General features: G+C 41.1%; 1 protein-coding gene across 3 annotated transcripts in view; it reads left to right on the top strand.

Annotated features, from left to right (window-relative positions):
• Positions 1–15,830, top strand: part of CTNNA3 (catenin alpha 3) — an 891,674-nt gene that overhangs the window by 863,934 nt on the left and 11,910 nt on the right. For all 3 annotated transcript variants that reach the window (XM_037904831.2, XM_037904833.2, XM_043550666.1), the window contains one exon: positions 7,419–7,553. In XM_037904831.2, coding sequence (XP_037760759.1) covers positions 7,419–7,553 — 135 coding nt within the window. The remainder of the gene's footprint in view (positions 1–7,418; positions 7,554–15,830) is intronic.

Below are 15,830 nucleotides of genomic sequence, written 5' to 3'. Positions count from 1 at the left end.
ATCCCCAGGCCTTTAAATCGCCGCCACTACCCCGGGGTTCCTGCAGTGATGTAAAGGGCCTGGGGCTCTGGCTGAGGTAGTGGCGGCCACGAGCCCCAGGCTCTTTAAATCACCGCCGGAACCTCATGGTAGCAGTAGCTATAGTGGCAGCCGGGAGCCCTGAGGCTCTGATGGAGATTTAAAGGGCCACGGGCTCCAGCTGGGGGCCCAGGGCCCTTTTAAATTGCTGGCCTGGGGAAGCTGCCCTCTGCCAGTACCGTACCAGCTTACTTTCACCTCTGATTATACAACATATGTAACAGCAGCAGATTGTTCATCTTTCTTGTCCTCTGCCACATTATTCTCAAGACTCCAGATAAGTAAACTCTTCAAAAGGTATACATTATTAGTTTGTGCACTTGTGTTCAGAGGAACAATTAAGCAGGAAGGTAGAGGAGTCATCCCTCTTTCGGGTCTTGACAGAAGTTCTTTCAGCATATAAATCCTTTCACCATCTGCACTACACTAGAGCATGGTTCCTTTTTTCTCTCAAGATTCTCTTTAGCAATTGTACATTGGGGTTTAAGAATGACTGTCACAGATATGTTGCAGAGTAAAATGTGACATCAAATCCAAAGACAAGACTTGTAAACTATTTTTCAGTCAAGATGTTTAATAACAGAAAACTAAGCTGCAGTGAAATAACTTTCTTTTCCACCATTTTACTACTTGTCTTATAATTTCACCAACAATGTTATCATTTTATATGTAGCTTAAAACTGGATCTTAAATTAGGATTAAATTATGTACTGCAAAACAAAAGGTGTGTATGGAAGGGATTTTTCCTCTGTTGAACCAAAAATAAGCTCTAAATAACATTAAATTGTTTTCCCTATTTTCTTTTCAACAAAGCTCTAAATGCTGTCTACTCCTCTGGCACACTAAATAATTGTTGAAAATATTGTTATTAGCATGAATTTATGAGCACATATTTCTCCCAACTATGTTTCTATTCACCACATCCTATGCAGTTCAGAAAGCTGCAGCCTGAACTGAGAATAACTAAATCACTTTTGTTTGTTATCACATCTATTGTTGTCATTTAGTTAGACCACATCACACTTTGCTATTCACAATCCTCCTGTAGCCCAAATATATTAGTCTGACTGCCTTTGCAGTTAAGAGAACAACAGTAATGTAGGATAGTGTTTTCCGTATCCAAACCTCCTAGTTTATTTCCTTCGTCTAGCTTCAAAAGTGAGAGAGAAGCTGAAATAAGCAATTGCTGTGTAATGAAGAATCAGTGCTGTAGCTCTTTGACCTTTTGCAGTTAATAAAGAACAGTAGTTTCAAATGAATGATTTTGGTTCAGGCTGCATGCAGTTTCAGAGAATCAAAATTGAGAATTGTGAAACTCTTTTAGTTCATGTAGTTTTTCAGTTGGAAAAATTTCCTATGAATTACATTAAGTGAATCTTACAGGTTCTCCATCTGAACAATACCTTTGGTAGTACTGTTCCTCACTTAATACTACACTTTTTCTCTTATTCTTTTTAAATAAATGTGACGGTGCTGTACAATTGGCATAATTGAGTCACACTGCAACCCATTTTTATTATTAAGATGACTCAGGGTTAACAACTCTGAACATACTCAATAGAGTAACAATGTAAAAACACATTAGTCACAAAGAAATAATTAGCAAACTTAGTTAACGTAAGATTGTTCTAAATCAGTTGTCTAAAATCACTTGTGTAATTTGTGACCTGAAAGTCATATGGCAACATAGAGTAGCCAGTACATCTCTTTTTTATTGAATGTGCTAGAGGTTAAAGTCGTCGTTGAAGATGCCCACAATACTATATAAAATTCAAATTTAAATAATTGTTGTGCTCTAGAAATCAAAGAATTAAGGCCAAACATTATATTAATAGTTAGGAAATCTCATCAAGATACAAATGCCACGCAGTGACAAAATTCCTCCTCTGCCTTAGTGGGTCCTGCACTTTTTGGCGGATTTGCTCACCTCAGAGGTTCACGGCAGCCCTCAGTTTGGCCGCTTCTGCTAGAGACTCAAACCTGCCATTCACTCAGCAAACCTCATCACTGACCAGCATGGGGGAAACGGAGAACAATCCCCGCAGTCTCTGTGTCCCACCTAGTGGGTCGGGGACAGGCCAGATCCCTTTTCCAAATTAGACCTTCCCTTCTGGTGTTTGTCACAGACCAGCTCAACTCCTCCTGTGTCCGATCAGGAGTTGGGGGGATGAGGGGAACCCAGGCCCACCCTCTACACCGGGTTTCAGCCCAAGGCCCTGTGGATAGCAGCTGTCTACAATGTCCCATGTGTCAGCTGTGTGACAGCTATAACTCCCTGGGCTACTTCCCCATGGCCTTTCCCCAGCACCTTCTTTATCCTCACTGCAGGATCTTCCTCCTGAAGCCTGATCACACTTGTACTCTTCAGTCCTCCAGCAGCATGCCCCCCCCCCCCCAACTGATGGGAGGTCCTTTTTAAACCAGGTGTCCTGATTAGCCTGCCTGCCATAATTGATTCCAGTAAGTTCTTAATTGGCTCCAGGTGTCTTATTTAGCTTGCCTGTCTTAATTGGTTCTAGCAGGTTCCTGATTGCTCTAGGGCAGCCCCTGCTCTGGTCACTCAGGGAACAGAAAACTATTCATCCAGTGGCCAGTATATTTGCCTTCTACCAGACTCCTGTAGTTCCTCTGGGCGGCATCCACCGACTCCCTGGACACCTTTGAGGAGCGGTGGGCGCTGTCCGGGGTCCTCTGCTTGGTGTCCCCGTCCGGTTCCCTTTTTTTGACCCTTTGACCGCACTCCCGTCCCTGTTCTTCATTAGTTGTCCCCCATGATTATTTGGCTTCCAGGTCCTGTGGATCTCCCCCTTAGGCTGGGGGGGGATCCTTTAGCAGTGGGCGAGCTTTGCCCGCCCACTTCCTGGATCCCAATAGGACCAGACTCCTGTACCCCACTAGTCTGGGTCTGTCACACATGCATATAAACAAACTGTCCTAAAAATAAGATTAACAACAAATTCTTTAAAATGATTATCTGATAAATAAGAGACAATCAGCAATGTTAAATGTTACATTAAACAAATATTTTGAATGTATGTACATCTACTGAGAACATACTGCAAACTACTACTGTGATACATCGCATTAATCATCACTAAACTCAGTTCAAGTGCAAAGGAGGTCACATTTATTTCTTTGGTAAAGTAGTAAAATCAAAACCCAATAAACTTATGGTCAAAGTTTCCTGCAGAATAACTTTTATTGATCTTTGGTGCTACCGTTCTGCCAGCAGCTAATGGAACTACTTTTTCACCTTGATTTTCAATATAGGTTTCACTGTATTCACAACTAATGCATCCTCAAACCAAGTTGAGGATCTTACACAGATATTATTTCTGTAAACCTCCTCCACTCCCTGCCAATCTTCTGGTTGAATTTAGGATTCCATTGACTTGAATAGGTACAGAATCAAACCCTTTTGTTTGCAGTGTTGTTGTAGCCGTGTTGTTCTCAGGATATTAGAGAGACAAGGGGGGTGAAGTAATATATTTTACTAGACCAACTTCTGCTGGTGAAAGAGACAAGCTTTCAAGCTACACAGAGCTCTTATTCTTGTCTCTCTAATCAACCCATTTGTAATTTGCCACTATATCTAACTGAAACTTATTTCTCAGTGTGAGAAATTAAACTGGTAACTATCAGTTGTTCTCTGGGATGATAAATGCTAGGAACATAGTAATTACCATACTAGAACAGACCATTGGTCCATCTAGTCTGGTATGTAATAGTGGCCAGTACTAGATGCTTCAGAAGGATGTGTAGGAAACCCCTAATGGAATAACCTGCCCAGAAAGGAATTTGCTTTCTAACATGTGTTAATAATAATTGTCTACTTAATCCCTGAGCATGAGGGTTTATATCCCTTGTATCATTTTATCATGTTTAATGTAACTCGGATTACCTACATAAATGTCTCATCATTTTTTGAATGCCATTGAGCTCTTGGTTCAATCATATCATTTAGTAATGAGTTCCACAGGTTTGAGTTGTGGAAAATATTTGTCACTTTTGGATGTGTTGCCTTTGTTTCACTGGCTACTCCATTTTTAATTCTATTATGAGAAAAGGTTAATGGCCTTCTCCATGAAATTCATTATTGTATAGATCTCTACCATACCCATAACTTTTCATCTTCTCACTGAACAGACCTAATGTTTCCAATCTTTCCTTATATGGAAGTTTTCCATGCTTCTCATCATATATGTTGCCTATCTCTGGAACCTTTCTATTTGATATATTGTTTCCAGATGGGGTGAGCAAAGCAGAACACTCAAGGTGAAGTCTTAACAAATAATAATATAATGGCATTATAATATTCTCAGTAGTATTTTCTAACCTGTTATATGTTATAACCTTTTTTTATTTGACCTCCATGCCACACTTAGCAGAGCTTTCCGCTAAGTTATCCACAGTGATCCAGGCCTTTTTTCAGAGTGGTTACAGTTATTTTAGAACCCAGTAATGTGTATCAGTAATTAAAATTATTCCTTCAAATGTGTATTGGTCAACACTGATATCATGCTATCCATTTTCCTAGCTTCGTTATGTCTCTGGACTTTACAATATACTTGTCTAATTTTATCTATCCTAATAATATGGTGCCATCTGCAAATTTTGCCACTCACTGTTCATCCTATTTAAACATACATTGGATTTTAAATACCATTGCCTCTGCACTGGAGACTTATATGATCAATTTTACTGCTCTTTGAAGTCAATGAGAGATTACACTGAAGTCCTATCTGCCCATCTCTGGGATCTTCCCAAGTGGAAATAAATATCACAGGTCATTTACAAAAAACTGTAGAGGACTGAATAGATGGTTCCAGTCAACATATTTCATATCCATACAGTTAGTCCTGATGCTTACAGCTGTTTATGACTGGAAGGACAGATTTTAATGGAACTGCAATTAAAGAAATAAACAATGTTTACACAAGCTGGCTACATTGTACTGTGATAGCAGTGTTAAACTCATTAATTACAAAGTGCATTGAGGCCAAAAAGCAGTACCAAATTTGCTTTTTTTTTTCCCCCCCAGATCTAGGAGGAAGTGCTGAATCTCTCAGGTTTACAAGCCAGTGATTCACTTTTTTAACTTGTGATTGTTCCTGGCTTTCTTTTTCTAAATCTCAAACATGCAGTTTTTAATTCATAAATAGAATTTTAAATTCTGCTCTGTAATCCTGTGGAGTGAATCCTGGCCTCACTGGGAAAAGTACCAGTGATTTTAAAAGGACCAGGGTTTTCCCCGAGGTATCTCATGAATTAAGCAGTCTGATGCTCCTTCATAGTGTTACCTATTGTGGATTTTATATCAAAGGATCTTTGTGTATAACGTGCATCACTGTGGAAGACAACACTGGAGTCATTTCTCTTCAACAGCAGAAACTTGGATGGGCCTTTATGTTCTATTGATACTGACATCACCAGTATTTTCTAACAGTAAGAATACCATGAACAGCAAAAGGTCAGGCCTACCACAATTGGTTGAAGTGTATCTTTTTAAAAAAAAAAACACTAGTATTGACACACTGTTCCATCAAAGGAAACTGACTATATTTTCATGGTATCTACAGTAAAAAAAAAAAAAAAAAAACTACAAACAAATCTCTCAAAGACTGTATTGGCCTTTACAGTAAGGCTACTTCATACTGCTCCGGCAGTGTATCGGGATTCAATACCCCCTTCAATACCCCTTTACACTGCCATAGCAGTGAATAGTAGCCTTAGTGTAAATGAGAATCCGATACTATGTTGTCATAAATATAAAGGGAAGGGTAAATACCTTTAAATCCCTCCTGGCCAGAGGAAAAACCCTTTCACCTGTAAAGGGTTAAGAAGCTAGGATAACCTCGCTGGCACCTGACCAAAATGACCAATGAGGAGACAAGATACTTTCAAAGCTGGAGGGGGGGAGGAACAAAGGCTCTCTCTGTCTGTGTGATGCTTTTGCCGGGAACAGAAAAGGAATGGAGTCTTAGAACTTAGTAAGTAATCTAGCTAGATATGCGTTAGATTCTGTTTTGTCTAAATGGCTGATAAAATAAGCTGTGCTGAATGGAATGTATACTCCTGTTTTTGTGTGTTTTTGTAACTTAAGGTTTTGCCTAGAGGGATTCTCTATGTTTTGAATCTGATTACCCTGTAAGGTATTTACCATCCTGATTTTACAGAGGTGATTCTTTTACTTTTTTTCTTCAATTAAAATTCTTCTTTTAAGAACCTGATTGCTTTTTCATTGTTCTTGAGATCCAAGGGTTTGGATCTGTGTTCACCTATGCAAATTGGTGAGGATTTTTATCAAGCCTTCCCCAGGAAAGGGGGTGTAGGGTTTGGGAGGATTTGGGGGGGGAAGACGTTTCCAAGCGGGCTCTTTCCCTGTTATATATATTTGTTAGACGCTTGGTGGTGGCAGCAATAAAGTCCAAGGGCAAAAGGTAAAATGGTTTGTACCTTGGGGAAGTTTTAACATAAGCTGGTAAAAATAAGCTTAGGGGGTTTTCATGCAAGTCCCCACATCTGTACCCTAGAGTTCAGAGTGGGGAAGGAACCTTGACATATGTGAATAGTCTGTTTCATCAGAGAGAGATTTCCCACAAAGTATACTCCATCACTCCTCTGAAATCATGAGTAAAGAGAAGACTTCATAGAAAGTATGAGCATCACCATAAAAAACCGAAAATTTACCATGAGATATTGTTCACAACTATGACCTACTCCTTCTCCCACTGATGTCCATGGGAATTTTGTCATTGCCTTGAATGGCATCAGGATCGAGCCCATAACCTAGAGTCACTTATAGTATAACCATCTATTAATGTGGGTTTCCATTGTTATTAGTCCATGTAGCTTGCACAGTAAATGGTAAGTAATACTGCAAAAATGAATGCAGAGCCTCTTAGGTGCTGAAGGAAAGTAATAATTTCATGCACTAGTGAAAGCTACTCAGCTAGAACTATGGCTAAGGCAATTCCAGTAGTCTTGAATTAAGGATGGGTGAATGCAATGAAGTTTGGGATTACTGTGCACCTCTTTGTTTGCAGAGTTTAAAAAGGTTCACAAAATTAGCAAATAACCAAACTTTAGAGCAGTGGAGAGCAAGACTACATTAGAGAGCAATTACAATGAACATTCCTAAAGGGAACATGAATGTGATAAAAGTCTGGGTCTAAATTTTGAATGCACGTTTGAAATACATTCACTAGTTTGGACATTAACATGCTATGCTGGAGAGCTGAGAGTTTAGAAAAGATTAAATCTTAAGCTTAATAATTGAAAACTGAAGTGATTAAGAATTTGTAGAAAGTGTTTTATTCATTATTCTTTTTCATGTGTAGTGTCCAGACCAATCATGTAAACAGGATGTATTGGCTTACCTGGAACAGATCAAGCTCTATTGTCACCAGCTCAAAATCTGCAGTCAAGTTAAAGCAGAAATTCAGAATCTCGGTGGAGAGTTCATCATGTCTGCTGTAAGTAAAAACAGTCCAGAAGATACTTTCTGTGCTAGGTACAACTATACATTTTAAATTTTGGAGTGAATTTGTAGCATTTGTGAAATGTAGTCTCATAGTCCTGAGGTCCTTATTTTATTTCCCACTGGTTTATATCTTGTGTTGTCATTTATACCCAAGCAATGTGAGTAAAAGACACTATCAAATCAGAAAGAAAACATTTTATACCCACGTTGTACAACTGTGTAATATCACAGATGATACAAGGCAGTGGAGAATCAGGCCTGGTGTCTTTAAAGATATCAATTGGCCTGATTCTTCATTTTGTTACACTGAAGTAACTAAGTTAACTTAAATAGAGAGACCCTGATCTAAAATTGCTTTAGAAAATTAGACCCATTTTGAGGTAATGTGTGTTCACTCAATGCTGCATCTTTCTCATCCCATGGATATCTCTATATATTTTCACTTTTTGATTTGGGAGCTGTTGTTCCCAGCTCATAAGGAATTGACAGGGGAGGTTCTAGTCAGGCTGTTGCAATGTGAGAGTAAGAGAGTCAAAAAAACAAAACAAAATCCTGAGAACAAGGGAAGTTGGTGCTTAATTAGATTTCTGGATCTGCATTAGCCTGTGGACATCAGGTTAGGGTAGATAACTACAAATTAGCCATTGCTATGATTTTGAGCACCAATTAGTAGAATTTTCTGTCCTCTTGCAAGAGAGTAACTCACCTAGCAGAATAGTCTGGCCCTGAGTATTCAAATTATTCCATCAGTCATGGACCTGTGCGCAGTGCTGTACAAACACATAATAAAAGTGGTCCCTGCCCCAAAGAAATTATAATCTAAGTAATACTTATTCCTTTCTGATATCTCCATGCTCACATATGCTTGAAGGTATATAAACAAATATATATTAGAACGTAACTACAAAGGTATACAACCAATAATTACTAGAATGCAACAGTGATTTTCTCTGTGGTCTTCATGAAAGCACTGGTTAAATTTTCAGGGACTGAAGTATTTTGTTTTTTAAACCTGGACCTCTGAGCTGTTTTTATTTGTTTTATAATTTAACTAGAGGTTACATGAATTCTTGTCTGCTTAGACAAGACTTAAATTGGATCAGTTTTTGTAGTTTATCTTTGAAGGTCATATTGGATGAGAATTTGATGACCATATTTCAATCTTTGGAGACTGCAGAAATGTAATCCTGCATGTCATGGTAGTTTTTTATTTGAAAAAAAATGTTGCTTTTTAATTAGGTTGTAAATTAATGCAATTGTGTTTTATTTTTCATTCTTTCTTTCTTTTTTAAAAAATGGTGCTTTAAGCCACATCACAATTAATACATAATTTGCAGTTCTGAATACTGCAGTCAGTGATGGATTTGTGACAATTTGCAAAGCAATGCTGTCATTGAAAGGTAGAACTCTGCATTTTTGTTTAATTTTTCTGGTCTTGTCTCTCCTCTACCCATCATTTCACTGGGTGCTCTCATCGGGAAAGTTCCCCCACACACCCCCCCAGTTGTAATATAAATATCAAGTGATATTAAGTAATACTATATTTATTGGGTATCCTTCTATTGCCACTTGCTGTTCTCCCTCAACGTTCTAAAATGCAAAATAAACAACAAAAATTATATTAAAAACAAACCCAACGTAACTCATGAATCCAAGAGAAAAAAACAGGTTCAATCCTGTTCCTGTTCATTTGAATGCAGCTGTATTACATCCCAGAAGCCCTGGTTCAGCAAAGCACTTAATTACATGCATAAATCTATCCCTAGCCAGTAAGGGCATGTGCCTACCTGCTTTGCTGCATCAGGGCCAGGGGCAGTGAAATCCTAGCTGCTATCCTACTAAAAGATTAAATCCCTGCAAATACTCATGAAGTGTTTTGTTAAATGCAGATGTGTTTGGCTCTGTACAAAAAACAATGAAAAGCAGCCCTGGCCCTGAGAAATTGACAATATAAAGTCCTGATCCAAAACTTACTGAAGAAAATGGAAAGACTTCCAGTCTCTTCAAGGGGCTTATGATCTGGTCCCAAGGGACTATATACTTATCAGTACTTAATGGTTATCGCTAGTCCTTACTGTGGTGAGAGTATAAAAGTACAAAATGCCCTGGCACAGCACAGGTGGTGTGTTAGCTTAAAACTTAATAATTTTTCTCATTGTCATTTCCTCCCCAATTATTATTGTTGGGGTAGAGAGAGCATTTGAAACAGGCTGTGCTCAACTATCATTTTCAAGTAAAAACGGAGCACCAAATCCACTTTGCTATCTTATTTGAGTAGTTCCGATGTATGTGTAACTGGAGACTCTTTGGATCCAGTGTTTAAAAGTGACTGCAGGGACTCATTTCATCTTGAGGGGAATATGAGAACTTGAAATACATCAGATGGGGAAGGCTCTAAAGCAAGCAGGGCTGTTAATAAATTGAGAGGGAGACAAAATCAATGACTGTTCAAAAATGACTGAGCTACTGCACTGGGTTTTTTTTTAATAGTGGTTAAAAAAAATGTAAGCAAATCCTGCCTCTGCAATTGGGCCTCCTGGTATTAGAATTGCTGGGGTTTTACTGTACAAGGTGGAGGCCAAAGATCTGGGTGGAGAAACATGCAAGGTGGAGCAGCCCCTCAGCAAAGTCCTTCTTCCTTCCAGTAACGGGAATGCCCAAGTTGCATTTGGGAGTATCATAGAGACAAACTGTGGGGGTGGGGACAGTAGTTCCCCTACTATATGAATCCTCTGCCTCTATGCCTTGCAGTGAAAGCTATAAAGGGTGTGAAGGGCTACCTCAGCCTATTGGTTGATGTACTCTCTGCAGCCATCTTCCCATTTCAAGCCCAACCACTTAGACTAGTGGATTTGGCCCTTTTATCTAAAGGTTTTAGAGTGCCACCCATCACTATAGTATCTGTGCACCTTCCACATAAAATCATCATCAGTGTCCAAATTCCTAGCATACTTGATAGAAAGTCTGTCTGTTCTCCATTTTTGGGGTCAGACCTCTATTTAGGGTGGGGTTATTTATTTTGATTTTTTTTCCATCTGAGAACTAGCTAATCTGTTTAAGAATGAGAAGTGGAAAAGAAGACATGGTCAGCAACACTCCATAATTTATCTAAGGACACCTCAGTTTACCTACCAGACTAACAGTTGGATTATATTAGTTTATGGCAATACTGTGTCTGAGGAGGTGCTGGTGAGCGTGGTGGAGTTCTGGCATCGTTCCTTTCATATGTTAGAGTATCATCAATACTTGATTACTTACTTACTCAGGCATCTAAGAATACAGACAGATATACATTACTCTCACTAGCACATCTTACAGCAGAAAAAAAAAGAGCAAGTAAGTATTTTGAGGTGGTCTCTCCTATGCCGCGGGCTTCCCCTCCATATGCAACATTCCTGTGGCCATGTCTACACTACAAACTTTGGTTGATGCACATTACGTCAGCATAAAGCCACCACCAAATAGTATATCATTTGTGCATGTGTATACTTGGCTCCTTGCACTGGAGCTGTATATGCTCACCAGGAGTGCTTGTGTCGATGCACAGTGTTGTCCACCATGAGTAGGTATCTGAGTGTGCAACCCACCACCGTCCAGTGTGCTGATTTTTGGGAAGTTTTGCAATGAATGGTGGGGCAGAAATGAGTGACTCGTGGGTGACTGGGAGCAAGGGCTCAACTTTCTAGCATGCAACTGTCTCCATCCCATAATGTCTTCTATATCCCATCATGTTTGTGCCTTTTTTAGAAATCCCATGAACCCATATGGCACTCCTCACTGTTCACCCAGAAGCATGGAGCCTGCACTGCTCTACACTGTTGTCATACGCATTGCAATCAGAGGACGCGCAATCCTCTGGTATTTGGACAGCTGTAAGCAGAACCAAATCCATGTCAACCATGCTGATTTTTTGCACGACAGATTGCTGTGGGACATAGTGAGAACCAATTCAAAGTTGGTGGTGGCATTCACTGAGCAGCTTCAGATGGTGGAGCACCATTTCTGGGCCTGAGACATGAGCACTGACTTGTGGGATTGCATCATAATGCAGGTTTGGGATGATGAGCAGTGTCTGTAGAATTTTTGGATGTGCAAGGCCACATTACCGGATCTGTGTGCCAACCTCATCCCAGCCCTCCAGTGCAAGCATAACGCCAACAGATCCCGGTCGTCGGTGGGCGGGATCGAACCTGGGACCTCTGGAGCTTAGTGTATGAGCCTCTACCACAGGAGCTAAAAGCCAACTGGCTGTTAACTGTAGCGCAGACTGTAGAGCAGACTCATTTTAGCTCTCTTTTTAAGTGGTCTTGGTGCCACTAGATGGGACAGAACACCACACCCAGAAGGTGTGTGGGTTACACAAGGACATTAAAAAGAGAGCTGCACTTGCAACACCAGATAGCTACCAGTCAGTGGGAAATCATTCTGGCATTGGAAAATCTGTTCTGGGGGCTGTTATCATGCAAGTGTGCAGCGCCATTAATGGGCTCATGCTGTGCAGGGCTATGACTCTGTGGAGGAGAGAGTGGATGGATTTGCAGCAGCGAGGTTCCTGAACTGCAGTGGAGTGATAGATGGCACCAGATCACCTTTCCACAGAGTACAGCAACAGAAAGGGCTATTTTCTATGGTTATGCAAGCATTAGGGGATCACTGGGGATGCCTCACCAACATCATTGTTGGCTGTTCAGGGAAGGTGCACGATGCTTGCATCTCTAAGAACACAGGACTGTCCAGAAAGCTACAAGCAGGAACTTTCTTTCCTGACCTGTAGTTTGTCATTGGTGATGTTGAAATGCCAATAGTGACCCCTGGAGGACCCAGCCTGCCTCTGGCTCATGAAGTCACACACTGGCCACCTCAACAGCACCAAGGAAAGATTATCTACCAGGTGCAGAATGACAGATGGATGTGTGTTTGGCAGATTGAAGGAATGCTGGCATTGTTTATTCACAGGATTGGATCTCTGTGAAAAAATATCCCAATGGTTATGGCTGTCTGCTGTGTCCAGCGTAATATCTGAGAATCAAAAGGGGAAAAGTTGCTGCTGGGGTGAGCAGCTGTCTGCTGCGTTTGAACAGCCAAACACAAAGGCTATTAGAAAAGCTCCCCTAAAGTTTTAAACAATACATGCTCATTGGCATCTCTGCTTGGGATTGCTCATGCATGGTGCCACTCTCAGCACCAGTCATGGTAAATACGGCCCACCAAGGTGAGAGAAATTGTTTGGTACTGAGTACTGGCACCATTTTCCACAGGCGGTGGTGATCTCTCACTCCTGAGGGTAACAATCACAGAGAGAGCACAGCTGCTTCCCGAGGCCTCTATGCTTCTAGTCTGCCAGGGTGCCTGCTGAAGTTCTCACTGACTGGCACTGGAAAGTGTCCTATGGAAGGCTGCCATCCACAGAAACCCTTGGTAGTGGATCGCAGAGCACCTCCTTGCAAGTTTCATTGAGATCTCTCAGAAGGCTTCAAGGGACAGCCCTGGGTACATAAACAAACTGGTCTGCATGCCCCCACTGCACCTAGTCTAACTCTACAGGGAATGAAAAGCAAATAAAAATGCTAGCTCTTTTAGTTGTATCGCTACTTCTTCTTGCACTGTAATGGGAAATAAATTTACACGCTTACCTGAAGATCCGTCTCCTGCATTGGGTTCACTCATGCTTGACTGCTGGGACTGACTGGACAGCAATGAAGTCTCAAACAGGTCCTGGCATAGCTTATCCCTGGTTTAATGCCCCCCACATCACCCTGGTCCTCACTGTTCAGGCCAGGGGCCTGTGGCTTGTGCTTCACTGAAGTATCTGTGGTGGTGTGTGGGGTGCTGGTGGGGTCTCTTAGTAAAAGCAGCAGGTCTGTGGCTCAACACCCAGGTTAACTGTTGGCCTCCTTGGCCTTCTGAGATGTCTGACACAGTTCCTTCGCTTTCACATGGCCCTGATGCTGATCCCTGTTATGCTCCTGCATCTCCCCTGCAATCTGTTCATACCTGCTTCTCCCCACAGCCCAGGAGATCCAATATTTCCTGTCTACTCCAGGCTGGTGTGCATCTGGCATGTATAGCCTGACTGGTCATCTGGGCAGTTGTGCACAACAATGGGGAACTGCTAAATGCGCTCACAAAGCTGGACAATCAGGAAAAGGTATTTCAAAAATTTGCTGGGCTTGAAGAGGTAGGAACTTCCAGGCTCTATGACAAGTCCAATCAGAGCAATCAGTGTTGGGCTGGAGGACAGTTAGGGTTGATATAAGTAACATAGTGTCTACCTGCATGCATGTTGTGTTGACCTCACTACATCAACTGTGGCTCAATACCGCTTTGGGGTGGTGGTGTTATTGTGCTTCTATAACAGGGCACTTACATTGGCAGGAGAAAAATTTGAGTGTAGACAGATGCACAATCAGATCAGTTCCAGGTGGCTTATGTTGACCTAATTTTGTGTCAGCCTACTTTTAGAGAGACACAGTGGGACCAACTTCTGTTGTCTCTCTAATATCCTGGGACCAGCACAGCTACAATACTGTGTTCAGCATATCTTGCAAGGTTCATATGTAAAATAAAATATAACACCATGCCATAGTGCCAGTGTAGGTTTAATTGATAGGCTTGGCTGAGGGCACTTCTGGAGACTCCAGGTGTCATTCCATTTTACTGCTGTTCTTGATTTACAGAGTCTTGACTTTAGGCCAATTTTAAACATGTGCAGCTTCTCAACAGTCTCACTTATGTGGACAGCTTCTGCTTATTCCTCACTTCCTTTCTCTGCTCTGCAGCACTTTTCATTCTACTGTGCAGCCTGCCATAGATGCTTCAGATACCACAGTAATGGCTTTGATAGAAAAACAGATTATAATGTTCTCTTGTACACTTCGATTCTGATTTCATTTATTTAAAAAAACACACTGATTGAGTCAATATTTAGTCCTTCATTTACATCCCTGTAGGATTACGCTCTGAAGCAACTTTTCATTTGAGACAAAGTGGTAATTAAGCATGTAAAATGGGTATTGAAAGATATTAAAGTGGGTGAGCTAATAGCTTTGGTCCAATAGAAGATATCACCTCACCCACCTTGTCTCTCATCCTGTTAGGAATTTGTGCTCAGCCATCACTTGCAGTTTAGGAATCTCTCTTAAATTAAATCTACGAGTGCTCAGACCTCTTTCTGTGGTGGAACCTAGGGTGTGGATCTTGCTCTTCCCTTGACTCTAGTCTCAGTCCATCTTTCCCCCACTGGCCAAAAAAAAAAAAAAAAGTTTGTTTACCAAGGTGTTGAGTAATATACTGATTGTTGGCTCCATATTTATTGCCTTTCCCTTCAGCATATTCCCCGGTCATTGGAGCCCCTCAGCTGAGTTTCTTTGAATAAGTAGCAGATGTCTTTTTTGTCATGCTTTTAAAATGGCTTTATCATGTTTCACACAACCCTGGATACCATTAATAATAATTATGAAAAATTGAGCTTGTCTATTGTTATATATAGGTATTTATACCACAACTCATCACCATAGTATCTGAGTGCCTTCTAGTAGTGCATTATGGGACATGACCACACATCTGTCACATGGTGTTTCCACCCTCCGAGAGGGAAGTTTGTGAGGGTTTTTAGTTCTTGTGGGTATTCATTTCACAGTTTCAGAATGCCCCCAGAGAAAGTTCTGTGTCTCACACAGATCAGATTTACTCTTATTACTGAGAGTTCTTTTGTGCCAGAGGAGCATATTTGTTGACCACAGTCTGCATCCTGGAGCTTTAAATATCCTGGGCCTGGCCCATGCAGCACTTTGACCGTGAACTCAATTCAAAATTCTATGGGAAGCCAACATACAGAGTGGTGGATGGGTTTTATGTGTAAGCCTGTGTTGCTGAGGAGATGTGCTCCAGCATTCTGTACTAGCTGGAGTTTCCTAAGTGCTGAAGGTTGCATGGCCAAGTGTACAGCCAAGAGGCGATGCATAACTGAGGCCTGAGTCTTAATGAGATGGAGTCTCCTAACCTGCTAGGTATTGTAGAAAGTATAATCATGAATCTTGCTATGTAACACGCCCCCCCAACTTCAGCGAGGAATCCAAGAGTACTCCTAAACTATGGACTGAATTGACCATTTGTGGATGTTCACCTTCAATCAAAGGAGACTGCACTGTGGTTGCAAATTCTTCCAAATGCTTGCCTCTGCCTACTGGCATCTCTTCTGTCCTGCTCAGGTTCAGCTTCAGCCCACTGTTTGTCATTCATGAGCTGATCTCCTCCAAGTGCTGGGCTG

This window comes from Chelonia mydas, chromosome 7 (genome assembly GCF_015237465.2).
Source record: "Chelonia mydas isolate rCheMyd1 chromosome 7, rCheMyd1.pri.v2, whole genome shotgun sequence".
Classification (NCBI taxonomy): domain Eukaryota; kingdom Metazoa; phylum Chordata; order Testudines; family Cheloniidae; genus Chelonia; species Chelonia mydas.
Note: the sequence above shows the minus strand (reverse complement) of the source record. Positions and strands in the feature narration are given on the sequence as shown.